The sequence below is a fragment of the Cariama cristata genome, unplaced genomic scaffold (assembly GCF_000690535.1).
Source record: "Cariama cristata isolate BGI_N322 unplaced genomic scaffold, ASM69053v1 scaffold13363, whole genome shotgun sequence".
NCBI classification, from domain to species: domain Eukaryota; kingdom Metazoa; phylum Chordata; class Aves; order Cariamiformes; family Cariamidae; genus Cariama; species Cariama cristata.
The window spans coordinates 93,609-110,048 of NW_009606769.1; the positions used below are offsets into that span (position 1 = coordinate 93,609).

The window sequence follows — 16,440 nt, forward strand, 5'->3', positions numbered from 1 at the left end:
ATATTTGCTCCCCAGGTCTTTCTGCAACACCCTAATGGAGGGAAGTGGAGGCTTTTCCCAAGTAGCTAGGTGCACTTAGATATCATCTAGAAATGATGATGAAGGTAGCAATTTCAAAGTTAAGCTGGCAGGTTTTGAGGCTGTAGACATGTCTTGCACATGGTTCTTCCAAGGGCAGTCATCTCTATCTGGGTTTCTCTGCTAGGCTTGAGCTTATACTGACTTTATTGCATGTGTGCATGATGGGGAAAGTCTAGCAGTGTCCAGGGTAAAGGAAACAGCCTGCAAAATCCTTCAGGACAGACTGAAACCTGCCTGACCAAGCTAGGCTTTCTGATAAGGATTGCTACTGTACTCTGTTCTCACTATACCTGCTCCTGTTGAACTTGGCATAGAGGACAAATGCTGTCCTGAGCAGACCTGGATCAACAAAATACGATAGAAGGGTGCAAGATTTGGACATGACTCGTTTGTGGTAGGTAAGAGGGATTACTGACCAGGGTTTAAGCGAGGTTGGTTTTTTTTTTTTGGCAGGCCTCAGATCTTGTGATTCATTATAGCTCTATCACAGGCTTTTTTACTGTTGCCTGGTGTGGCGTAATGTTGCAGTACTTCTTAAATGAGCCAAAGTAAGAAAAATGGACTGGAGATTAGGCTAGTACTTGTGATTCAGTATTGTGATTATCTTTCAGGAGATCATGGCAAAGGAAGCAGTCAAGGCAGTGAGGAAGACTGTGGTCTGGTATACATGAATTCCTTATCCTGAGGAGTTCAAAATGGTCCTTACCTTGATTTGAAGAGGATTCGTCTTGCTTGCCTCCTTTTTGCTTTGGCTCTGGTGATTCTGTTTCAAATGGATTTTCGTCTTGTTCATTTGATTTTTGTGCCTTTTGTTTATTTCTTCTTTTATTTTCTTCTGCTTGCTAATGGTATGGAGAGAGAGACAGCATCTTTCAGTGACCTGAAAGGCTTCTCTAACATTTAGTAAAATCAAAAATCAGTAATTCTCTATTCCTTACACTTTGTAACTTCTTTTTAAGTTCCAAGTTAGCTTCCTTGTAGGATTTGGATGTAGCGTTGAGATAATAAATACTCAGGCTAAATTTAAAGAAAAATAATTTCTTGTTAGGTAATGATTTAAATATAAAGACTCTCACAACATTCCTATAGCAACAACTACAATTGTGCTAATATAAAATCTCTGTCTTTTCTTCATTTGCCATGTCTAATCAGTAGCAGTATTTTGACAACGAACAATGTGCTTCCTTACAATATGAAGAAGGCACTGTTACTTCAGGGGAAAAAAAAGCTGAAAGAAATTATTCTGTCTATTAATACTTTACATTCAATCTTACAGCAGTTAAGGAAGGTGTTCCATAAAGCTATGCCTCACTGTGAAGTGTGTTCTAAAGAATAACTAACAAAAATTAATTAACTTGTATGACATACCTTAAAAAATAATAAATCATATTTATAAAAGCTTTTGAACTAATACAATAGACAAACTCAAGCACTGCCAAGAAAACAGCCAAAAGCGTAGGTTTTTATTTTTGTTTTAAATTACAACCTCCTTCTTCTTCTAAACAAAACCATAATTGCATAACGCAATTTTCATTTTTCAGTGTATTGTATTACTTTTGTGATAATTCTTTGAAATTAGTATTTTCCACCATCCTGATTCAATTAAAGAAATCCTGATATGAAGTCTTTTACTGAGGTACGCAGTAAATAATTAATCTGTGTATGCTTTGCCCGCTTTTGCCTTGTATTTTCTTTGGTTTTTTTTTTTTTCTTTTCTTTATTTATTTTTAGTATCTTTGCCATGGATGATTCCAAGAAAGGAATAGCACTTAAAAAAAAACAGTAGGATTTGACAATGTATTTCAGAGGACAGTCTGAATTCTTGGGGTTTCTATCCAAGGGTTAAAATAGAAATTAATGTTAAGTAAGCCTTGGCAAAATTTCATCTTAGAAATTCATTTTGCTCATGTAAAATCCTTCTGCAATTTCTATTGTATTCTGTAATCTTCTCTATGTTTATTGGCAGTTCTACAATGCAGGGTTAAATCCCAGCTCATCTCTACATAGAATTAACTTTTAGTTCAGCAGTATGCTAAATAATCCGATATCTGTATACAGCAGCTTAAAATGCATTTATAAACCAGGACTCAATACAGTCTCCGAGAAAGACTATTCTGGGTCATCATTCTTTACCAAGTGCTGACTTACTTACAAAATATCTTTACCAACCCTCTTTCATAAAGTCTCCAACACTCTGTCTCACAGTCCTGTCCCAACAGCATGGAGAACAGTATTGATTAAGGAGAGGCCAAGGCATCAGACTCACTGAAAGTTACTGGGAAATAACTCTGCTTTTTGTGGTCATGTTTCTATTGAACATGCTAAGGATTTATGATGTGCTGTTCTGCCTACTGGACAATCTGATCAGAGTCACAGCACTTCAGATCCCCTATAGGCTTTTCCGTTTTAATAGCTTTGCCATTATTGTAGCCACATTTTTGAAAAACAGTAACAAAAAAAAACAAAAAGAAAGCCATTGAACAAAAAAGGCATATTATCCTTTGTGCAAAGGCACATTAATTATGATCAAATAAAGGCTCATGAATTCTTCAAGTCCCTCACCACAGGGCAATCAGCACTATATTTAATTAGATATTCAGGCAGTGAAGATTCAGAGCGAAAGAAACTTAAGAGACCTTAGATCAGGCAAGCTTTGAGTTAATATTGTATACATACACCATTAGCAATATAAAAGGTAGGATGAGTCCAGGGTTAGAGGCATAACCAAATACCTTCCCAAACCAGGAAGGGAAGTCATGCTCCAGAGTCTCTGATATAACTTCAAACATTCTAGTCTTCCCACTATTAAACAGAAAAGTTGACAACATATCACATACAAATATTATTGTAATGTCAATGTAGCAGTATGAATATAGGTTAATCACATCACATCAAACCTGGGAAAAGGACAATAAACTACATGTTCACATTATTTAAAACTTGACACTCTGAAAGCAGTATTAATTAAAATGTTATTTCTGTATTTTAAGGGGGAAAATAGACTCCGATAATTTTATTGTATACTAATAGATTTTGACTGCAGTTAGCACCAAGATCATTCCTCAAAGAATCAGTGTATCAAGTTGTGATCCCATACCACTAACCAAAGTGTGAAGTGCAATTTGTGTTCTGTGAAGCCCTGGTGAAAAATTCAAATCCTGTCTTTGTATGATTGATAAGCAAAAAATGGTCTGCTTGCAATTGGTTTTTGTTCAGCACTGTTCAGTCTAATTCTCCTCTCTCTTTGCTGTGTACCAATGCTATAGAAGTCAGCAGCTATGACTTAGGAGATTTTTTGTTATTTTTACAGCAATATAATAACCTTCATGCATATTGTTCCATGACCAGCTTATCAAGAAAGTATTTTCTCCCTAGACCATTAACACTAAGTTTTTCTTGCAGAAGTGTTTTAATAGATGCTCCAAAAGTCTCTTCCTGTTTATTTCACTTTCAGTTGTGCCTCACAATATAGAGTCTGAAATTTTTTACCTAAATAAGACCAGTAAAATCTGTCTTTACATCTGCTGAGACTAATTGGCAGTTTTAGTTGGTTAAAGGAATTGTCACCAAATTGCCACCTGATATTTCAATCATTGAAGTGTCCTGTCACCTCCTTTCAGTTCTTGTCAAGCATTTCTGGCAAACAGGTCTTTTTCTTAACTCATTGTTCTCAATGTTCACCCTCTTTCCAGTAATGTAAAAATGTTGCCAGTAGAATTCTTCTTTGGAGCAGTTCTTTCTCTCCACTTCCCCTGCCCACCCATGGTAGATGAGAAATTCCACCCTGTGTTCTTACTATTTCCCCAGCATGCACAGAGGTTCTTCTGTTGCAACTTTGCTAATTCTACCCTGGTTTCCCTACTCCTGGCAGATCTCTGTTGAGTTGTCTATGTTGCCTTTAGTGATGGATTAAAAAATAAAAACATGGAAATTTCATAATAGGTGAGACACTGTGTTACCAACAGGAAAATACTTTTTTTTTTTTTTTTTTTTTTTTTTAATATGCAGCCATGTACTACCAGCATTTACCCACTGGCTGCTCAACAGTAGTATTACCTGTGCCCAGGCTGAATGAACTTTCATTACTTTCAAGTCCTCTCCTATTAAAAGTTTCATTGAAGATTGCACAGTTTTTATTTGACAGAGAAAAATTTGCAGGCACTATTATCTTTCTCATTTTGAACAGTAATCTTACCATTTCAGCAATATCCAATTCAATAACTGCAGCTACTCAGATTTGACTCCAGATGTCTCCCTCTGTACTTTCTTCGCTAAGACTCAAATAAAAACATCTTAACTTTGCATCACTCTGTTATCATTGCTTCCATAAAGTCAAGCAATTTTCTACCTCACCAGAATTTTTGGCATGTCATGAAATTCTCCCTCTCAGGTGACTGTGACCATTGCAGATGGCTAGAAACCATATTTCCAGATATTTTGCCTTTGGCTGAAGTTAATGTGGCAAGACTTCTGCTCCTTAACAAAGTGCATTGGGGATTATTCACATACCATTTTACTCACAACAGTAATGTATTATTCAAATCTTTTGTTGGAATCAGGATGTCTCTTTTACTATTCTCCTACTCCTACTTTGCTTTGTTCAAAACCAAAGACTACAGTCTTTTAAAAATTTTAATTTCATACATTGACTGTTATTGTACACTCATTGTAGTTGTATGCCATGCTACCTGGCAAGTAAAGATGATAAAAATGGTCCTGGACTTTCCAGGTAGTGTGCACAAAAGGAGAAAATGTGGCAACATTTAAGCTAGCTTGAATGCAAGGCACATGTTTGCACAGCCAAGGCAGACCTAAGTTTTTAGAAGGGACTAGTGAACATGGAGGTCTTGAAGACTTCAGAAGAATCAGCTTCACAGTGATAGTACAGATGTGTGAAATACTTTGTCAGTTGGAGAAAATATAGCAGTCAAAGACTGCACCACCATACATTTAACAAACCACCATACATTCTGATATACCCCTTGTACAGGGCATCTTTTTCATTACTGCATCATTCACTGTGATGCGATGAAGCAGTTCATTACATCAATAACAAAAGATGGATGTGAAATGCAAAAAACCTGAAAGGACCACAGTCAAAAGATGGTGGGATGGAGACAATGGTGTACACAGCAGGCAATGTGGAGAGGAAGAGGATGAAAAGCAGCATGGCCATGTAGAAGTTGTTGGATCTGGAAGCCTTGAAGACCCTCTCTTGAGGGACATTGCAGCACATCACTGCCCAGCACTGCAAGTACATTGAAGTGTGGAGGCGGAACACATTGATTGCTGGGAGACACGGAGCATAAAAAGATCCCATCCTAGAAAAAAAGCAAAGAAAAAAATAACCACTTTGTTGTAGGACTTTTGTCTTCATAGATATGCCACCCATTCCTTCTGTCAATATGCTTCGCAGCCACACATACTGTGCACTCAGAAATCAAGTTTGTAAAATTGTCTTTATATTTTAGTTACTGATCTTGACTCTTCATTCTTGCTTTAAGAAGAACTGGAGGCATATGGAGAGAATTGTCCACATGAACTTTTTCTTTCAGAGTTACAAAGCCCTCTTTCTCTGCAAATTAAAATGATCATCTGGTGAAATGTTATCCACTCTTACTTTGTTCCATAGTTCAGGTAGGATCTCACTTGTGTTGTATAAAAAAGGATAGCCCTAAAGCTAGGTATTACCAAAATAATCTAGTTTATTCTTCATTATTTTTCTTAATATACTACCAACATTTTATGACAAATATATTTGCTTAGTTGACATTTATTTTACTTCTATTATCATGACTATTTAGTCCTTCATTCCAACAAACTGTTTATTGATTCTGCTAAATGTTGTTTTTTCCTTATTATGTATGGATGCATGGTTATGACACTGAAACAGTTGGGACCATGTTATTTTTATCACATCTTGTTTCTTGTACCATGCTGACTGAGGAACAATTACTTTCATTTACCTGGCCAAATGAAACAGAATGTAAGAGATCAGGAATCTATTTTTTCCTTAATCATTGTCCAGGTGACCAGGGCTGCGCTGCTTTCCCTCTGAATGCCTCATTTTTTCTATTTAAAAAATAGGAAATAGATCTACATTGTTGGAAACACCTTCCTAGTACAGAAATATCGTGACAGAATCTGTTATATTAGTATCTCTCCTTCCTCTTTTCACATAACTTCAATGAGAAGATAAAGGGTTTGCTAGTATACAGTTGAAGAAAAACCTCATGGCCCTCTTCCTTGCCCTCAAGGAAATCAGTTGTAAAATACTCCTCAATTTCAACAAGTTCAGAATCTGGACCACTTATGGCTGTTATAATAATATTTCAGTATAGCATTTATTATATGGTAGACAAATTCTTGTCAAAGCTTATTAATACAGGGAAGACTTGCAAGTGATTTGCATCCTACTTGCTTTGTGAAAACACAGAGAAAGAGAAGGGAGGAGTTTTTCTAACTGCATGGTCTCTCTCGTACACAAAAATAAATGCACACATACAAGCCGCTTGTATCCTTTCTAGCTCTGTGATAGTGCCAGCTCACTAGTTGCACCTGAAACTCCCTTTTACTCAGTTTCAGATGAGCACAAGTATGTGCAATAGAATTTGTAAAGCTCAGATAAAAGAGAAACCAATTTGTGCTATGTATATATTAATAATAAACATGATTTTGGCGGTGTATGTTTATCACAATTCAGTCAACCTTTTTTAATTCATCTGATGTATTTAGTTCAATTTAAATAATCAGACATTATTTTGAAAACAGCTCTAGTGCCTTTCTTGGCCCTGCAAATATCAATTAGCATGTAAATGTGATCCCAACCCTGCAATAAGCAGTAAGCCAAAGGGGGTTGTGTCTAAATAGTATCACAAAAACACAAGTCACAATTTCTGTGCCAGAGTGAGTATATTGGGGCATGGTGGCTTAGAATTGCACAGATTCTGTACATGTAATGAAGTACAAAAATGATATGTGTGTATAGAAGTTTTCTTAGAGAATAATCAGGAATTGAATCCCTCACCCAGTCCTCAACGTCTTTCAGGTAGAGAATGATTTCCAACCTGTCTTCCAAATGGTTAATTACAGTAGTAGAAATTATTAGTGCTATCAACTGTGTATAAAATTGCAAGCCTCATCATGTGATGAACAGCAGCCTGAGAAATGTTTCCTATCAGAAATCAGAATGCCAGTTCTAAGGCAGAGACCAAGATGCCAATTGCAAAGTTAAGCTGCTTTTCTAAGGTGCAGCACACAATATAGGTGCCTCACATGGCAGCAGCAGGGCTGGACTCCCTCCAGCAACTCTCTTAATGGCATGCCATCATTATCGGGCCATAGGTGGTGCCATGCTCATCCCCAGCAACATAAGCCTCCTTCTGAGCAAGTCCATGGTGCTGCAGTTGGGACCTTCAGTGCATCCTCCCAACGGGGTTTGGTTGAGGGGACTGCATGAAGTTTACAGCCTCTTTCTGTGCTGTATTTCTGCAGCATTTCTTTGACATGCACACAACACACAACCTTTAGGCTTTGCAGAAGTGAGGGCTTTTGCTAAGCAAAAAGTCTGATCAGCGAAGTCATATTAAAGGTGAAAAATTGGGCCTTAGCAAGAATTAACTTTGAGAAGTCAACAGTGCTTGAGGAGGACAGTTCCTGAGGAAGACCAAGCTTTTTGCATAAGGATTCTACATGCTGGTATTCTTTACCACTCATCTAAAGTCCAAAAATGGGATGAAACATGGACCTCTTCTAGAGCTAAGGACTAATACTGCAGCAGTAGTATTATAGACAAATTGACATGCCTGCACAGGTAAGTGTACATATATTTGTTTTAAGGCCTTTTTTCGGAGGACACATGGGAAAAGAGTGGTAAGGTATTTTGAAAGGCTGAAATTCAAAGCAAAACAGTGCAGCCCAGGTACTTGTCTAGCAAGCAGTCAGTCAACATGACGATAAGATTCATCTATGCAGCTTTTTACCAGTTGGTCTTACCAGCTCATTGCAAAATCCTAATGCGTCTGGTCCCACAATCTTAGCCCAGAACTAGTTTTGAAGTGATCACACTGATTGCAGTGTACCAGAGTTTGATATATATTGCATTACACTTCCACTAAACTAAAGCAATGTGACCAGCATTTCAGAAGAATCTTTCACAGATAGAGATAATTCCTGCAGTCCTGCAGATGCAACACCTTTTTCCATACCTACCAGATCATGCCTTGGTTAAAGATTAGTCCCAGCACATTTCCACTTATATCAAATTCAGAATATGATGGCTGAAAGAAATAGTACAGATGCTTTCATTAGGCTTGCACAACGGGTTTTATGATGACTTACAATACATTAAAACTGTCACTTCCAACAGCAGCAGCATACTGGCATTGTGTTGTAATTATTTGTTTGTAATTTTGTAATTAGTATGACTCAAGGCCAGCAGGTAGACTTTAATACAGCTTGCAGTATTTTAGTGAAAATCTTTTTGAGATTTCTCCAGAGGAAGGTGCTAATAGAGAATTAAAAATAGTTCTGGGTACTAGATAAATTTTAAAACAGTTCATAAATTTTCCATTGGGGTGGCTAGTAGTGGTCATCTAATGCATCCTCCAATACAGTATCAACTATGAGGCTACTGTGATTTAACTCCTGTTTGAACTTTAACACTATCTTTCATATTTTGACAGTTACACTGTTGAAGAATTCTTTTTAAACATCAATAAATGTTGCCAATCATTGTCTTCCCTGCTTGATATGAGTATCCTATTTCTAATTTGAGTGTGTTTGATTCTAATTTTTGCTTCAAGATTCAGCTATGGGGTCTCATTATTGCTTATCTGCTGAAGAAAGCACTGTATCATAAATTTTTGTTTCCATTATAGACACACAAATATGGTAAACAAATAATTCTTTAGTTTTATATTTCTGGACTATTCATCTGACCCTTTCATTCCTTTTTTCCAAATCTTTAATCATTTCCATATCTCTTCTTTTGCACTATTTATTAGTCTCTAATTCATTAACACTTCTATCTGCAAACATTGAATATAGTGCATTTGAGTGATAATTGAAATACACACATACATATTAGTTTGTGTGCATATGTACCAGAATAAAACTTTCTGGTAAGAAATTTTGGCTGTAAACTTTTGGTCTGCTCCTAAATGTCTGATTCAAGCATATTATTTGTATGGTTTTGCATTGTCACAGTATTTTCTTTAACCAGATTTCTCACAAAAGAGAGCTTTGCTACACCATAGCCGATAACTTGCATGATTCACCATAGTGGGTGGACAAAACGATCATGAATAATGTGTATTTTCCAGATATTAATTACATGGATGATGGATAGAGGGAGGAGGGGGCATGAGATACAAAAATAACTATTCCTTTACGGCTGAATCAAGACAAAGTTATTCTATTACAATTACCAATTAAAGTCACAATTTTGAATTGTACTATGTTAAATGGTTGGAATATTTGGAGCCCCTATACTCTTTCTGTGTAGTTTTGTGTATATGTACAGATACATATGTGTATGTTTACAGCAAACTGCTATATTTTTGTCGCATGTATTTATGAATCTGCTTCCATATGAGGAAAGATTAAATAGATTACTAGTATTCAACTTGGAAAACAGTTGACTAAGGAGACTTTGTATAGAGGGATAGAATATCATAAGTGACATGGAGAGATTAATAGGATCACACAGAATCAAATAATGTGTGACTGTTCTTCATAGCATAAGCACTAGCACTAACACATAAAATAATCTGAAATTTAATTTTCAAACAAACAAAAGGAAGTGTTTTTCCACACAACATGCAAGTTAATTTCTGGAATTCCTTCCCTAAGAACATTTTGGTTGTCAAAAATATTTAAGGTATAAAAAAAGTCTAAAAATTAATAGATGATAAGTACATCATGGCCACTAACCACAAAGACACAGGTGTAGCTGCTTCCCAGGGAAGACTTTGAGCTCAGATATTTCCAGAAATTCAGTTATTTCCAGTTTGCACTTCCACTTCTGGCTGTTGTTTCAGGCAGCCTACTGGACCTGAGGACCATTATGGACCTGACCATTGTAGCCATTCTTATATACTGGCAAATAAAAATGTCAATAATACATTGGTTTCAGCATCTCCTACCAGCAGATGTGTTGTTGACATGTTGAGAACAATAATATATCATGGAAATAAGTGTCCCCTCATTGCTGGATAAACATGTCACAGCTTCCATTAACAGTGCTGAAGCCCTTGTGTGTGGGCTGTGTTCACTCACTGCTTATCTCCTCTCTCTACATTCTTTACTTTGTATATAGATGAATGAAAAGAAAGAAGGATGGTATCTGTGCAGCTCTTTAATCCAGACTCTAAATTAAAGCACTTTCCTCTATAGGCTCTGTTCTATTGATTGAATTACTGCGTTATATTCCAATAACATCCCTAATGGTAACAAAAAAGAAAAGAGCAAAAATTCAGTCTGAAATGTTAATGGATGAATGCATATCTCTTCACTTGATAATTGGCATTCTCATTTGAAACCAAGCTGTCCTACAGTTCACTGTGTAGCTCCCAACACCGGGACACTGTAGTCATCTCACCAAAAATACATCTAGTAGCCTCATCCAGCTGTTCTGGACACTCCGGGTCATCTGAAATAGCACTAGGCAACTGTGTTCAGGCTGATCATGCAACAGAAAGTCCCTGCATAAAAGGGAAGGCATGAAAAGATCCAGGCTATCACTTCAACATCTTTGGAAAATATGATATCTGAGCTATTTCCTGTGAGATGTAGCACCAGCTACAATGATTCATGTGTTCCCTACATCCAGTCTTAGCTATTGCAATGGCTGTGGAACACCTGAAAATGTGAGGAAGCTCCAGATACAATTTAAGTATGTGAAAATACACAGTTCCACAAGCTGTGCTGGCTCTCTGCCCAGGGTGTATTCAAATTCCTGCATTTGATTTTGATATTGCAAGGTTTATACCTTGTTTGTCCACAACTGGCCAGCTGGTAGTCTTTGTCTCCAGCCCTACACTGGTCCTGTTTGAGACACACTATAGAATTAACAGGCAGAAACCTGAACCTTGCTATAAAGACCGAAATTTCATAGGAACCAGCCAACAGCAATGAGATTGCTATAGCAGAAAACTGATTTTTTTAATAGAAAAAACTAAAATATTCTCTTCCTCTGGAAAATTATCATTTCCTGAGAGGCTGCTTTTAGTAAAACAAGAAATTTGTACATGTATGAAGCTAAAATTTTGAAGGAAGGAGGGCAAAAGGATGGCAGAACAGCTGCTATGGCTGCTCATGTAGATGTACCTAAGATAGCTTTAAATTACTTAGCTCTTTTCCATACCTCTCAGTAAGTACAAAAGAGGCTTCAGAAGCTTCACAAGCTTTGCCAGTACCCTGACTACTAGCATCAGACCTTAACAGTGTAGGTATCTTAGCTGGCTAAGTTAACCTAACTCAGATCGGTGTAAAAGAGTAAAAGTCTCAACTCGCAAGTGAAGAGCTCTACACTCATCTATGTTATGGGACTTAGTAACTTTATTTCACTTAAATTAATTCTAGCAAAAAAAAAATATATATATATTTAAGATTTCTAGAACAGGTTCTTTTGCATTTTTCTCCACAAACACTGTGTGCTAGAAGACCAAATCCATTAGAAATCAAAGAGATTGTATTCTGTGGAACAGGGAATCAGTCTTCAAATTGAAAATGTGTGAAAAATGTGTAGTCATTTTTCTTACATAATCAAATGAAAAAACAAAAAAAAACTTTCCTAAAGTTACCAAAGTCTAAAGAATAATACAAATATTAAGGTATAAGCAAACTCTGAGGAAAACTAAGACAATGCTGTTCAGGGATTTTGAAGATGTTGTGTCTAGACTGTAACTCTGTAGGATTGAAAGAAAAATGTAATTTACTACAAAAATATGAAGTAATAAGCTGGAAAAGACATTTAAAATAACCAATCAGATACTTACAAAGCCATACTCCAAGTCCCAACACCAGCAGTAATTGAAAAACCTAACAAAGACAGCTCTCAAGAAATCGCCAATTAGAATTGTGATGTATGTGGTCATCGTGTCAGACACTGTCAGCCGCACAAATTCCTGTTAGAACAACATTTTATTTTAAGAATATATTTAAGCAATTAATAGTTACAATAATAACGAAATACTGGACTAGTTCCCTAATTGCGCTTACCCTGCTTCAACATGGAAAAGACTCTGCTCCTCCTTCTGTACATTCAACGATTCTGAAAAATGCCAGGAAAATAATTGCTCCTCATTTGCCAGAGGTATCCTTTGCTCTAATTTGTGCTCATATTATCAGATGAGACTTCCAGGGATTAGACTGGGAAAGGCTTCCAGCCAAGATTGCTGCTATAACAGAAATCTGAGTTGATATCTTAAACTGTTTTTGATCCCTTTGACTTTGGGAAGATTAAAAAAAAGAAATTGAATAGCTTCTTTCTCAAGGAGCACCAACTCCCAGAGAATATTGAGAGGAAAGAAGAAAATCCTAATGGAAATATTCGTTCCTCTACTTTTATTTTAGTAAGTCCCACTAAACCCTACTGTGACAGGCCTTACCCTCATAGCCCAAAAGCCTGTTACTCTCCCTGATCTGAAATTAAGGAGAAAATGAGTGCAGTGATGAGCTCTTGGTGTTCTTATCTTATTATTCAGCATCAGTGAAGAGATTAGAAGAGCTGTTTTTCTTGCTTGTCTGCTCTCTGCTGGTGATTTATTCAGTCAGGAGGTGAGATTGTCAGAGTAATAGAGCAATAGCAAAAGTTATGATTCAGTGGTGAATTCATTGTCGTGCACAAAACAATAAAAATGGGATATGATCAAATAGAGGAAAGGGGGAGGTTAGAAAAATCTTTGGAAATGACATTTTATATTAATAGGTCAATAAGAATAAATGTTTAATTGAATCAAATAAAATGACTGAGCAGATTTACTGTTAAACCACTACTGTTCCTTTGCATTATGTTACTTGGCTAAAGATAGAGATGCCTTCTCAAAAGCACACTGCTGTAAGAGCTATCTTACGTGTATTTCCTAATTGAGCTGCTCCTTTTTTAAAATCTTTTCTTTAGGTCTGATATTGCCTGATCAAAATTCTAATCAGACTTACCACATTTATACAGGGTTTGTGACAAACCCAACTTTTCAAAATTGCTAGACAGATTTTGCAAGACAAAGACAGGATGAGGAAGAGAAAGGTAAATGAAGAGAGGGGGAAAAAAAAGAAATGCTTTCAACTCTGTCAACTACCAGGAGAAAGAATTCTCTACTAGATGGGGTCCAAAGAAACTAAAATAATTTTTTCTCAACTTTTTAGCTCAGGAAAAAGTCCCACATCTGTTTATCCTCACATTTTCCCACCTTAATGCCACTTATTAGCAGAAACAAAAAGAGTTTAGATATCATATCTTGTAACATACTATGTTCTATTTTCAAATATGAGCTCAAAACAGTTACCTGTCCTACCATCGTTTCCCAGCACGGCCCTCTGGGGACATCTGCAGGGTCCACCTGTATTGGAGGAGCAGTCGAATTTTCTGGAATAGTACCATTGTACAGACTGGCTTCCCATATTGACATGTTATACTTGACTATCTTTTCTTCTTCCAACTAAGCAAAGAAATAAATTAGGAAAAAAAACAACATGAGCTTTTAACCAACTCAAACTATTCTACTCCAAAATTCCCATTACCAGCTCAGGCATTGATGTGATTTACAGTACAGAAAGAAAAGAACTTCTTTTGATGACATGTCTGTGACTGAGTGGAAAATCTCATCCTTGCCCAGCTGCATGTTAAAAATAGTGAACGAAAGTAAATAGCTTGCCTTGAGATTGATTTCATCCATTAGGGCGATAATGAAAGTGTAGAGATTGCCAAGAAAAAGAGCAAAGATTCGTCCCAGCTGCCATCTGAGAGCTATTCGAGGGTGGTAGTTTTCCAGAGAACTGATTACATCAAATAAAGTTGGACAGAACATTCCTAAAAGTGACATAACCATGTTCACCTGAGAGGGAGGGAAAAAAAAAAAAGAAAAGAAAAAGAAGACGTTTGCAATGAAATGTTAGGGGCAAATTCTTCAATTATTATTGAATTGGGTGGAGGCTGTATTTCCACTACTACTTTTTATTTGGTTTTGATTTGATGATAAACAAAATCCACTCTGGAAAGTCACAAGATATTTCATGAAGGAGGAAAGGGATGAAAAGTCAGTTGAAATCTACTGCAGATAGATATATGAGATCTCTTTTTTATTTTACATTTCACTTAAAAGTCTGAAATAATCAAATGTTAGTTATTCTGACCAGAATCTACATTTAACCAAAATTCTACTGTCAGAGAACTGAGCAAAACCTATTTCCAGTACTGTTTTAGGCTATGTCTCTACCACACCTGCCAGAGACACAAAGATGTTCTATAGAAAGCATTCCTACAAAAATGATACAGTAAATTAAATTTAAATTTATCTTACCCCAAATTAATTCTAGATGTCACAGAACCATAGAATCATAAAATATCTCAAGTTGGAAGGGACTCATAAGGATCACCAAGTCCAACTCTTTGCTCCTCGCAGGACTACCTAAAACTAAACCATATGACCAAGAGCATTGTCCAGACGCTCCTTGAATTCTGACAGACTTGGTGCCATGACCACTTCCCTGGGGAGCCTGTTCCAGTAACCAACCGCCGTCTCTGTGAAGAACCTTTTCCTAATGTCCAATCTGTCCTTCCCGTGGCACAGCTTCATTCCATTTCCTTGTGTCCTGTTGCTGGTCACCAGAGAGAGGAGATCAGCACCTCCCCCTCTGCTGCCCCCCATGAGGAAGTTGTACACTGCAACGAGGTCACACCTCAGCCTCCTCTTCTCCAAGTTGAACAAACCAACTGACCTTAGCTGCTCTCCTAAGTCTTGCCCTCAAGGCCTTTCACCATCTTGGCTGGCCTCCTCTAGACACACTCTAATAGTCTGATCTTGTTATATTGAGGTGCCCAAAACTGCACAAAGCACTCGAGGTGGGGCCACACCAGTGCCATGCAGAGTGGGACACTCACCTCCCTTGACCAGCCAGCGATGTTGTGCTTGGTGCACCCCAGGACATGGTTGGTCCATTTGGCTGCCAGGGAACACTGCTGACTCCTATTCAACTTGCCACCAACCCAAACCCCCAGATCTCTTTCTGCTGCTCTTCAGCCTCTCATCCCCCAGTTTGTATATTTAACCAGGATTACTCAATCCCAGATGGAGAATCTGGCATTTACTCTCGTTAAATTTCATATAGTTGGTGATTGCTCAGCTCCCTAGTCTCTCTCAGATCTCATGTCCTCACTGGTTTGGCAAATTTTGTCCTCTCTTTGTTATGGCAAATTCAAATCAACCTTGCTTCTTTCTGCCTGATTTTCTTAGAAACCTCTGATAAGATTCACTCATCATCTTGGTAGTATGGAAATGGAACAAGTTCACTGAAAGCAAACTGAGAAAAACAGATAACTGACTTTTATAGAAAGTTTGAAATACAACATAGCTTATAAATTTTACAAGTGGCACTCTAGTAATGTAACATTCCTAAGTGAATCCTGAAAATTATTTCAAGTCTACTTGAATTTTTTGGTTCTAATTAATTTTGTCAGCCAAAACTGAAAATAGTTGAAAAAGTTTAAGAGTGTACTTATTCAATTTCAATTTAAAATAAAATCGCATTACAAAAAGTGTGTTTTCAAGGGAGTAAAAACAACTAACAAGAAACAGAAAACAGTCTCAATCTAAGTCACAAAGGTTGTTTGAAAACACAAAGATGTTTATTTGAGATTAATCATACTAAAAAAATTAAATAAAAATAATTGACTTAATCATAAAAAAATGTAATTATTCACAGAACTCTAGTCTTCCAGTTGCTCTGAAGCTATCATTCCTCAGTCATGCTGGAATCCTTTTTGCCAGAACTATTATAAATTTTAATAAGTCTCTAACTTCCTCCTACCAACAGAGTTAGGACTGCTCTTGCTTCTCAGAAATAATATGGAAACAGAAAGGCACTATGCCAAGAAATAAATTCACTCACAAATATGTATGTCCTTATCCTTAAAAAGTTTTATCCATCAGACTGGTGTTCTTATTGAAAAGAAATAAATGGCTTTCTTTTTGCTGTTTTTCTATTCCTGGCTTTTGTCACCATTTAAGTCTGGACTGGCAATTAAACCAGATGACAGATGCTGTCTATTCAACCCCTTTCTTCCCAGAAGGGGAACAACAGGAGAAAAGGGAGAGAGACTTATGGGTTGGAAAATTAAAACTACTTTAATAAGACAAA

At 36.9% G+C, this 16,440-nt stretch overlaps 1 protein-coding gene across 1 annotated transcript; it reads right to left on the reverse strand.

The window, feature by feature from the left end:
• Positions 1 to 906: 906 nt before the first annotated feature.
• LOC104158762 (transmembrane channel-like protein 1) lies at positions 907 to 15,231 on the reverse strand. The gene is made up of 10 exons (XM_009696492.1): positions 15,185 to 15,231; positions 14,525 to 14,561; positions 13,959 to 14,138; positions 13,590 to 13,742; positions 12,081 to 12,209; positions 8,293 to 8,360; positions 5,163 to 5,402; positions 2,758 to 2,883; positions 1,022 to 1,098; positions 907 to 923 (listed from the first exon to the last, which is right to left on the reverse strand). The coding sequence occupies exons 1-10, from the start codon at positions 15,229 to 15,231 to the stop codon at positions 907 to 909; spliced, it is 1,074 nt and encodes a 357-aa protein (XP_009694794.1).
• Positions 15,232 to 16,440: the final 1,209 nt, after the last annotated feature.